This window comes from Ursus americanus, chromosome 16, assembly GCF_024610735.1.
Source record: "Ursus americanus isolate L20-20 chromosome 16, mUrsAme1.1.p, whole genome shotgun sequence".
In the NCBI taxonomy this organism is placed as follows: Eukaryota; Metazoa; Chordata; class Mammalia; order Carnivora; family Ursidae; genus Ursus; species Ursus americanus.
Window position 1 is genome coordinate 6727060 of NC_142142.1, and position 11630 is coordinate 6738689.

General features: G+C 39.9%; 1 protein-coding gene across 1 annotated transcript; it reads right to left on the reverse strand.

Annotated features, from left to right (window-relative positions):
- Window positions 1-2775: 2775 nt before the first annotated feature.
- LOC123782577 (olfactory receptor 52B4-like) lies at window positions 2776-3720 on the reverse strand. The gene has a single exon (XM_045782831.2). The coding sequence runs from the start codon at window positions 3718-3720 to the stop codon at window positions 2776-2778; it is 945 nt and encodes a 314-aa protein (XP_045638787.1).
- Between the last annotated feature and the right edge of the window lie 7910 nt (window positions 3721-11630).

Below are 11630 nucleotides of genomic sequence, written 5' to 3' on the forward strand. Positions count from 1 at the left end.
TTCTCTTTCTTTTGTTTATTAATATATGTTCTTGAAAGATGAACTATAAAAAGTATACCATAAAAAGTAAGAGAAATATAAAAATAGTCAAATCATAGGTTGAAGAAAATAGTCTAAGATTAAAATAAAACCCACAAAGGAAAAGAATGGATTTGAAAATATTTTATACTCTATTTCTTTAAGTAAAACAAAAGCCAACCAAACCAACCAAAGAAAATTACAAAATTTATAATTTGAACAACCTGATAAAATACTCTCAATAAATATCAGTATCTTGGGGAAGTTATATATCCTCACTGAGCTTCAAATTACATCTGCAAAATGGGTAAAATAAAAGCAATAACAAGTTTGATGTGAAGATTCAATAAGATAAGGTATGAAATAAGTTTTTAAAATATTACTCAGCTATCAAAAAGAACGATTTCTCAACATTTGCTGCAACATGGACGGCACTGGAGGAGATAATGCTAAGTGAAATAAGTCAAGCAGAGAAAGACAACTATCATATGATTTCTCTCATCTATGGAACATAAGAACCAGGAAGATCGATAGGGGAAGAAAGGGATAAAGAAAGGGGGGGGTAATCAGAAGGGGGAATGAAGCATGAGAGACTATGGACTCTGAGAAACAAACTGAGGGCCTCAAAGAGGAGGGGGGTGGGGGAATGGGATAGACCGGTGATGGGTAGTAAGGAGGGCACGTATTGCATGGTGCACTGGGTGTTATACGCAAGTAATGAATCATCGAAATTTACACCTCAAAAACCAGGGATGTACTGTATGGTGACTAACATAATATAACAAAAAAATTATTATTAAAAAGAAAAGAAACACGAACCCTACAAAACAGAAAAAAAATAATAAAAATAAGATTTTTAAAAATAGAACTATTTACTAAATACTAGTAGGTCGTACAATAAATTTTGGCACTTTCATGTATTTCTGATGAATAAAAATTAATAACTTCTCTAGATGCTTTTTTAAATGTGCCAGAGGAGACTAAAATCTTCATACTCCTAACCTAGTAATTATTTTTAAGGCTGAAAACATGCAAAGCTTAATGCACGAAAAATAGATAAATCTTATGCACAAAAATGTCCCTAGCATAGCATTTATATTGTTAATGATTACAAAAACATAAGTATTTAAAAATAAAAGGGTGAGGGGCATCTTGGAGGCTCAGTTGGTTAAGTGTCTGCCTTCGCCTCAGGTCATTATCTCAGGGTCCTGGGATCAAGCCCCATGTCAGGCTGCCTGCTCAGTGGGGAGTCTGCTTCTCCCTCTGCCCCTTCCCACCTCACCCCACCACTCATTCCCTCTCTCGCTCTCAAATGAATAACATCTTTAAAAATAAAAATACATACATACATAAACAAATAAATAAAAGGATGAACACTACCTCAGCAAGTGTAAAAAAGAATTTTTAAGCATGCTTTTTAAGTAAATGATTGAAAGATAAAATATAGTCATTAACATAGATTTCCAAATGTATTGTCATTTAAAAATAGCCACACTATGGGCCTATGTGATAATATTGAATTACAGAGTCATGTATAAGTTCGGAATATGTGTGTACGGTTATAGTTGTTGGAGTTAGACTTACGTATAAAATCTGGAAGATTCTACACCAAAATGATAACAGTAACTTTCTTTGGATACTGGGATCATATGCATTTTCGTTTTCATTTTCTTATTTCTTTATGGAGCACTTATATAAAAAAGTAGATGTTTTCAAAAGAAGTATCAATATAGTATCATCTCATGGAGGAAGTCATATCTCTGCTTGAGATGAGGTGGTTGTAATGACCTCACTGAGTAGATGACACCAACCTGGGCCTTGAAAGATGAATAAAGGGAATTTATTAAAAGGTCAAGGACAGTTGGTTAAGGGTCTGCCTTAGGCTCAGGTCATGATTTTAGGGTCCTGGGATCAAGTCCTACTTTGGGCTCCCTGCTCAGTGGGGAGTCTGCTTCTCTCTCTCCCTCTACCCCTGCTCAGTGGGGAGTCTGCTTCTCTCTCTCCCTCTGCCCCTCCCCCCTACTCATGTGCACTCTCTCTAATAATTTTCTTTTAATTTTAAAAATAAAAGGTCAAGGACAGGAGAGGTCATTCCAGGCAAGTGAATCCCTTAGGGAAAATGTACCACGACAACATGACTGAAAATGGAGAAATTAGAGATAGACGGTTCCTTGAGACTGAAGCACAGATTGTGTGAAAGTGATGTGGAAAGTGTTGCTGGAAAGGAAGTCTGAATTTATTCTGTACCATCTGAGGGGGATGATTTTTGAGAAACAACCCCCAAAATGTCAAAAGTTAGGAGTACATTTGCCTTAAGTCCTCTTAATGTCCATGATATTTTGAGAAAACGTATGAAGGAATGAAGGTTTTACATAAGAGTCCAGGCATGTGGTGAGAGGTCTCAGGGCTTGACATAGCTCAAGATAGAAAACTTATTCTTTATCTAAATGAGACTTAATATTATATTGTCTGTTCCCAAAATTGAGTTGAATATTAGAGTTATACATGACTACTACAGAGAAAACTGTTCCATCCCCAAATAATGAACTGTGAGTATCTCAGTCAACCCACAGTCACTGTTTTCAGACTGATTAGGGGGGCAAGTCTCACAGTCTTAGGTAAGTTGCTCCACAGGCCCATAATTCAATGAGTTATTTTTGCTGAGGACTCATTTGTAGTTTTCTGGTTCACTGCTGTGAAAGCACATCTCACAAAGGACCAAAGTTTCTGAGAAACCAGTCTCTGCCATCCCCACAGTCATTTCTGTTTTGGAAACAACACATAAACCACTTGGTCTCGTATCTGTTTTGTTTTGACCCCATAAATGATGGGATTTAGCATAGGTGGAGCAAGCATGCTGACATTGGCCAACAGAATGTGGACATGTAGCGGGATGTGATGGCCAAAGCGTTGGGTGAGAACTGAGAAGATCCCGGGCCCATAAAAAAGGACAATGACACAGACATGGGAACCACACGTGTTGAGAGCTTTGTGGCGAGCATCTTGGGAAGGGATACGGAAGACAGCATGAAGAATCAGAGCATAGGAAACAAAAATGAGAACAATGTCTAGGATCACTGTTGACATTAAGACAAAAAATCCATACCAGATATTTACACGGATATCATCACAGGCATACTTGGCCAAGCCAATGTGTTCACAGAATGTATGTGGTAGGACATTGTTTCTGCAAAAAGTCAGCCTCTTCAGAAGAAATATCATGGGAAAAATTGTACAATGTGCTCTCATGAAAACAGCCACACCAATTTTCCCTATCAGAGAGTGGGTGAGTATCATGGTGTACCTCAGTGGATAACATATTGCAATGTAGCGGTCAAATGCCATAATCAGCAAGATGCCTGACTCAGAAATAAAGGAGGAATGCTGGAAGTAGAGCTGGGCAACGCAGCTATTAAGAGAAATCTCCCTACTATTGCACCAGAAAATGGCCAATGCCTTGGGTTCTGTGGTTGTGGCAAAGACAATGTCAACTCCAGCCAGCATGCAGAGAAAAAGATACATAGGTTCATGGAGGCTGCTCTTGATGAGGATAATGCAGATGAGCAGACCATTTCCAAGGAGGGCAAAGACATAGGAGAGGAGGAAGGGGATGGAAATCCACATGTGTAGGTCTTCTCGGCCTGGAATGCCCACCAGGTAGAAGACTGCATGGTTAACACCAGTGTGATTGAAGCCAGCCATTTCTGAGGCAGGCCAATGTGGACTTCAGTTTCACCTAATAGAGACAAAGAGAAGTACAGATTACATATAAATGTTTTCCTCGAGTTTTCTGATTAAATATATCTAATTAAATGCCTGTATTTACCATTGTTTCCTCCTAATACCCTGTTAAAACATCAATAAAATAACAAAAACATCATAAATGTAAAAAGCAGAAGAAAAGACAATAACAGAGAAGGGACAACATTTTGAAAGCAGATAGAGGACGATTGGCTAAGCAGACGGGATAAAACTAATAAGCTCGAGTAGAACACAAAAATCAAGTTAATTTCCACTGCAGAACCCAGATCATCTCAAAAATTGGAGGTATCAGGAACTTTTCTAAATAGGGATAAGGATGGGCTTTTTAAAGAAGATTACTGGTTGAAAATCTGTATAAGAAATCAGCTAGACTCCTGGATCCTCTTTCCCAACCTGTCCATCCAGGTACCACTTTCCATACCCAACAGAATGCTGGAAGTTTATTCCCTGATGGAGTTCAGGCTAGAGACTCTTCACATACTACCCCTACCCCAGCCACGTCCAGAGCCCAGGATAAAATTAAAGGCTACGTACTGAACAAGATGAAACCCCATGAACTTCTGTTTATTTATACCTGGTAGTGCTAGCTTACATAACCATACACCCAGATCTTTCCATTCATTTTGATTTAAGAATGAGGCACCAAAAAGTGAACTGAGGTGCTACATGTAGGTATGAGATTTACTTAGGGAGAGACCTCCTGCCAAATTACTCAAATCCAGAACTTTGCACCAAAATAAATAAATTTGTAGGAGTAAAAAGTTCTTCAAGACCTTCAAAGATCTCAAAAGACTGACCTCTCATGAAGCCTTTCAAAGGAAGTTACTGGAAGATGAGCACCACCAAAGTGAGGGAATGAATCAAAAATAGAGAAACATGGACTAGAGGAGATAATGCTAAGAGAAATAAGTCAAGCAGAGAAAGACAATTATCGTATGGTTTCACTCATTTATGGAACATAAGAACTAGGAAGATCGGTAGGAGAAGGAAGGGAAGAAGGAAGGGGGGTAAACAGAAGGGGGAATGAACCATGAGAGACTATGGACTCTGGGAAACAAACTGAGGGCTTTAGAGGGGAGGAAAGGCAAACAGGGCAGTAGGAGGGAAGGTAAGAGGGGAGGAAGACTAGGTAAGAGAGATTTAAGATAAGTGACCAAAGCAAGGCTTTCTTTTGAGGACTCAATTTCTCAAGTCCAAATGAGACTTTAAAAGTCCTTTGAGAACCTACCATCTATGTCTGCCCCATCAGCCCAAATGTTGGCCATTAGTCTCCACCACAATCTGTTCACAAGACTCCAGACAAAGGTCCTGACATTCCAGCATTCCAAATCAGCTCCATTACCTTGGGCCTGTAAGGACTTCTAGTATCTAGCTCTACTCTCCCTACTCCTAGAATCTCACCTCACGTATGACAAAATCACTCATCAGCTTCGGACTGAGTCTTTCAAAGCAGAAATGGAATCAGTAACTGGAGGAAATTTAGTGGGTTGCAGATTAGACTGCAGACTGATTATCTTTGTGAGACTTAGGAGGTCACTTTTATTCCAAGGTCCCAGTGCCCTTGGGTTCTGACTCCACCAACAAACCCTCAGTCCCATATGGGCCGAGTCATTATACTTACTTCCTACCACCTTTTTCTCTTGCCACCTGGTCCTCCGGCACCTTCCCTGTTAATTTGATCTCTACCCTCAAATTGAATGTGTGCATCTTCGTGGCTTTCCATACTCAGATGCTCTCACTCCTAACTTAATGTTTCCTTCTAAGAAATCCCTGTGCCTCTTTTCAAGAGGCATTACATTCACTGTAATCAGCACTCTCCATTACTTAAAACAGACATCTATTTCACAGGCATCTCTTCCTAGAAAACATTTCTTCATAATTAAGACAAAATTCAAAGTTCAATTTATCCAGTGCCGTGACAAAAATTGTACGTTGGAGTCTGTAACTAAAGGAATACGTGGGACACGCAGGGCTATTTGCAGCAACATGTGAATTATAATTGTGATGAAAGCACTAATTCCTTTGGCCGACGAGAACCACAACAAGCCATTTGATGTTTAATGTAAAATACACCATCACTGAGATCAGTAATTTATAGTCACTTTTCTGCATATTCTTTCCTTCCTTTATTTTTATCCTGATTATAAATGTTTGATTATAGAATACATGAGCATTGTGAAAGAAAAGGCATCAAGTAATTCAGAACAGCATACAATAGTAAATAACAATTTCGAATATAGCTTACTAATGAAATCCGTCCTAATACATGTGATACCTGTGGAGGTCGTTAGAAGACTATCGACACATTTTTATTTGTTCATAAAATTAACTCTAAGGCAATTAAGTTTTTCTCATATACTGGGCTTCCCCACTTCCATGCCCTCTGTGTGTTGAATTGACGTCCTCATCTCCACTCGCAGGAGAGGGGCTTGGTGTAGGACTCAGGTAGTGGGAAGTCCAGGCATTCAAGATATGAAGGTCACAGATAGGCAACCATCAGCGTCTCTGCTTCACTCAGTGTCTGACTCAACACTGAGCACGTAGTGAGTACGCGTAAACATAGTCCCCTAACCCTCTGAGTTCTGCTCTCCTCATCTCTGCATTTTATTTCTGTGGTAGGAAAACCCCTCCTCCTTTTGTTCCTGTGTAACTCTCTAAGTCATGGTGAAACAACTGAAAATCATTCTTGTGAAAGAAGTTCCAGGAGAGGCTTGTGAGGACCTGCCTGTGGAGGACAGCTACCACCAGGTCATCCTGTGGCCGCACAACCACTTGGAGGACACACACCCCTGAGGAAAGCTATCCTCCTGGAAGGGATGGAAGGGTCAAGACTAGACAGTGATAATACTACTGAGGTTTGGTGGCCAGCTGTTCATTCAATGCTCATAAAACAACGGTAGAGAAAAGAAGATGAATCTGAGACAAAATAGGATCCTGAGGAGGGCCAGCCTGCAGACCAGGGTACTCATTGGATACTTTGAAGGGCAAGGAAGGGTTTCTCTACTGTGGGAAAATAGAAGCTAAGAGGCTCAGGAATTGGGATCTGGTGTACAGGTGCAGATATATATACTAGAGCCATTGGTTGTCTAGCCCAGGGTCACTCTAATTTCTCAAATGCCTCATGAATCCTTCAGTAGCCTGATCCAGATGCTTCCACAATCCTCAACAATTCACCTCTAGCTCCCTACTTTATGCTAGCAGTGTATGCGAGTGCTTTTCTTCCTCATAATCTTGCCAGCAGAGCCTGTTGTCAAGCTTTTGAACATTTGTCAGTCTGACAGGTTGTCAAATGTGGTTGACTCTCTGCAAGAATGGCTGCCAATAATTCTTTCTTGGCTGCACACACAAGCCAATTTCCCCTTCATGAGATGCAATCTGACTTGCTTTGACTAATAGAATATATGTGTGAATTCCAGGAAATATGGACCTTGCAACTTTCATTAGGCTTTCTTGGAGGCTAGCAGCCATTTAAAAAGCTTAGGATAAATTAGTGCAGAAACTGTTGAAAAGAGTATGGAGGTTCCTCCAAAAATTAAAAATAGAAAGACCTTATGATCCAGTAATTCAGCTACTGGGTATTCGAAGAAAATAAAAACATTAATTCAAAAAGATACAGGCATCTCTACGCTTATTGCAGCTTTACAATAGCCAAGATACAGAAGCAACCCAAGTATCCACCGATAGATGAATGGATAATGAAGATGTGAGATATATGTGTCGGGGAGAATTTATATGTTTGTGCTCTTCATGAAAAGGATCGTGTCGAAGCTTTCCTAAGTTTCAAATTTCAGTCGTGAACAATGATGTTTAATTCTGCTAAGAGTATGCAACTGAATACACTTAGCAATTAGAAGAAGGCATATGAGTCTTGATGACCTTAGATACATTTTTAATTTCATTCCCCTGCCTTCTTTGACTGCCTTTCTTTTTTTTTCTTTTTTTAATGATATTTTATTATGTTATGTTAGTCACCATACAGTACATCCCTAGTTTTTGATGTAAAGTTCCATGATTCATTACTTGCATATAATACCCAGTCTTTCTCTTAATTTTCAGTTTGGTTGTGATGCATCAAGGCATAGCTTTGTTTTTTTTTTAATCTTTTTAATGTTTTTTTATTATATTATGTTAGTCTCCGTACAGTACATCCCTGGTTTCTGATGTAAAGTTCGATGATTCATTAGTTGCGTATAACACCCAGTGCACCATGCAATACGTGCCCTCCTTACTACCCATCACCGGCCTATCCCATTCCCCCACCCCCCTCCCCTCTGAAGCCCTCAGTTTGTTTCTCAGAGTCCATAGCTTTCTTTGTTTTTATCTTCTTTGAGATCCACTGATCTTTCTGAATCTGCAAAGTAATGACTTTTACCTAATTTGGAAAATTTCAGTAATTCTTCCAATTTTTTTTTCTGTCCAATCTCTCATTTCATTTTAGCCCACCAACTACACGCGTTAGAACTTTTGGCATTGTTCCAGCAATTCCCAAGGATCTCTTTTTTCCTATGCTTTTACTCTCTCTTCATTTATATAGTTCTATTGATAAATCTTATGGTTAATTACTGAAAGTGTAACTTCCATGGTCAAAGGTAAGTGCATTTGTAGATTTATATTTCCTCCATAGTGATTGTACCATTTTTCATGGCCACCAGCAATGTATGTGTATTTATTGTGTGCCTACAAATGCCAAGAACAGTTCAGGTTTAAGCTATAGAGCAATTAAGCAAAACCCTTGCCTTTATGGTTGTCAGCAGTCGTGCTTTTATGCCCTTACTGTGCTCTCTCTCCACATGGTCTCATTCATTTATCCTAAGCTTTTTATTATTTTTCAAAATTTATTTATTGCACTATTGTTGACACGCAATGTTACATTAGTCTCAGGTGTACAGTGATTCAAGTTTATATGTTATGCAATGCACTGCAAGTATAGCTATCATCTGTCACCATAAAGTGCTATTACAGTACCATTGGCTTTGTTCCCATGCTGTACCTTTTATCCCTGTGACTTACTCCATAACCGGAAGCCTGTACCTCCCACTCCCTTTTACCCATTTTGCCCATCCTGCTCCCCTTCCACTCTTGCAATCACCAGTTTGTTCTCTGTGTTTATGGGCCTGTTTCTTTTTGTTTTGTTTTGTTAAGATTTCACATATAACTGAAATCATATGGTATTTGTCTTTCTCTGTCTGAAATATCTCGCTTAACAGAATGTTCCCTGGGTTCATCTATTTGTCACAAATAGCAAGATCTCATTCTTTTGTATGGCTAATATCCCATTGTGTGTGTGAGAGAGAGAGAGAGAAAGAGAGAGAAACTTATGAAAATGTCAACATGATCCTTTTCGTGATGAACACAAACTTATAAAGTTTTGGTACATGTTAATTATAAGTATATTCCTGTTGGAAATGAATCAACATTCATTAAAACAGGCCTCTAGCAAGTCTAGATTAGATGGAAAAGCTTTCCTATCAGAGCATCTTGAGAGAAGCAAGAGAAAAGAGGATCAGGAGGAAGGGAGGGAGACGGGAAATGGTTTTAGAGACCCAGCCCATTTGGGAAGGTGAGGCTGGTGGAGACTGGCTCTGTCCCTGGAGCCCTGGTGTAAGTGCTCCCTCCAGGGTTCCACCAAAGATGATAAGCAGCCCAACTCCTGACCCACAGGCTGAATTTTATTATGGATCTCATTTCATCTCCTCCTGGAGACTCAGCCAAAGGCTGGTGAGTGAATTAGACATCTGGGGGTGGAGAGGTTTCCAGATCGAGGTAAGGACTGGGCTGGTGTTCTGTCCCCAACAGATCAGAGATGACAGGACTCTTGGAGGCTATTGATACATGTGGACAAAATGGTAAAGACCAGGGGTGCAAATCTGTTTGGTTCTAGCAGATATGGAAGGTGATGTCTGGGAAGGGAGCTGAGGATATATGGGCTGGATGGAAGTTTCTGAAGTGTGGCGAATCAGGAGAAGCAATCCTATCAGTGGCAGATGTCCTAATAATTATAGACTAGAGACGAGAAAAACAAAATGCATTGACTTAGACTACAGACCCCTCCTGGAAAACCATGGAAGGAGCCCTGAGAATGGCAGCGAACTGGTCACCTGTCCCAAGCCAGATGTTAGAGGGGATTTGGGGGAAGGAGCCAGGGCATCTCAGCACGTGTGAGAACTAGGAGCCTATTTTCCTTCCCCAAAAGAAAAATCAAGGCTCCAAGAGAGGGAGCTGGAGTGGAAGCAATAATGCTAGCAAGTGTAAGATTTATCTTGGCCCCTGAGCTAGATATTTTAAGATACCCCTTCATCTAACATCTTGAGAAACCCTGTGAAGAAGGTATTTTATTACTGGCTCCATTTCTTCTTCATTCTGGAGAAAAAAAGGATTAGATATGGTTGTCTTCTCAGGAGGTGCCCTCTGAGCTACACCTGGAACATCCTCCTGAACCCATCTGCTTATATACCCACCACTTCCTCAATCCACAATCCCAGTTAGGACGGATGCCTGCAAGATAGCCCATGCTTCAGATAAGCTTGCTGAATGGTTAAACTGATGAATGAAGGAAAGTCTGCTAGGAAGCAAATGGTAAAATTTCATGTTAGTTTCTATCAGAATACAGTACCCCCTGGCCAGAAATAATGCCTTTCTTCTTCCACTTTGTCATTTTTTTTAAGATTTATTCATTTGTCTTAGAGAAAGAGAGAGGTGTGTGCACAAGAGAGAGCACAGCAGGGGGAGGCGCAGAGGGAGAGAATCAAGCAGACTCCTGGTGGAGCATGGAGCCCAACTCAAGCTAATCTCACAACCCGAGACCAGGACACAAGCTGAAACCAAGAGTCAGACACTTAACCAACTGAGCCACCCAGGTGCTCCTCAGTCATTTCTAAGCTTAGCTCCCCGAGGTGTGAACATTGACACAGAAGCCCTGACTGTTACCTGTTAAAGTTCTCTTGATCGTCTTCACAAGTGAGCAAACTGAATGTGGTGAAGTCAGAGAAATTTCGAACTCATTTCCATCAATTATTGGTTGTGAAATGTGGCAAGTGATTCATATTCTCTGAATCTTTATTTACATGCGAAATGGAGTCAATATCCACTTCCTAGAGCAGAGATCTGCTCCCTCCATGAAAAGTATACAAAATGCCACATGCAACGTGCATACTGCAATCACTAGCATAAAAACAATGCTTAGTAAATATAAGTTTAATTCCTCTGTGACTGTATTATGTTCAGATCCATTCTATTCCTGGAATAAAACTTAGCTTTTAGTATCTAGTCTCTTCAATCAATTACTATTCCAATAAACCTTCACAGGTAATTATCCTAAACTAATAGCTTTAAGACATCTGATGGCTGTCCCCTGTGTGAAGTTGTGACCAAGGCTCTTCACACCCTGTGCACCCCTCCCTGCCTCTCAAGCACTCCCTATACACCTGTCACGCTAGGCTGGAAATGATTCATGAACATACTGTGCAGTGATCCATATATTCACCTTTCCTTATGCTGCCTCCCTTCTCTTTTCAGTCTTCACTTCATGATAAACTAGTCAATATCAAGGTCAAGTTCAAATATCATCTTGTTACAGCCTCACAGGACATGCATAATGATTTTCTCTGTATTCACAATCCTCTGTCTGAAAGTGAAATACGTACTAATATCTCTTACTTCGATTAGCTGAGAGAGAAAATAAGTATAATTGGCTGTCACTCATTGGGGCTCAGACCATATCCTTCATCTTCTCACATTTCCTATTATTTGTATATTCAGAGAAGATAATGTGAGATATGCCAAAAGCTCAGCTGACTTACAAAGAATATTAATATATTAATAAATTCTTCTTAAGAATATATTAAAAGGAG

Excerpts from the sequence above, each read along its gene's own strand:
- LOC123782577 (XM_045782831.2), bottom strand. The coding sequence starts at position 3,720 with ATGGCTGGCTTCAATCACACTGGTGTTAACCATGCAGTCTTCTACCTG.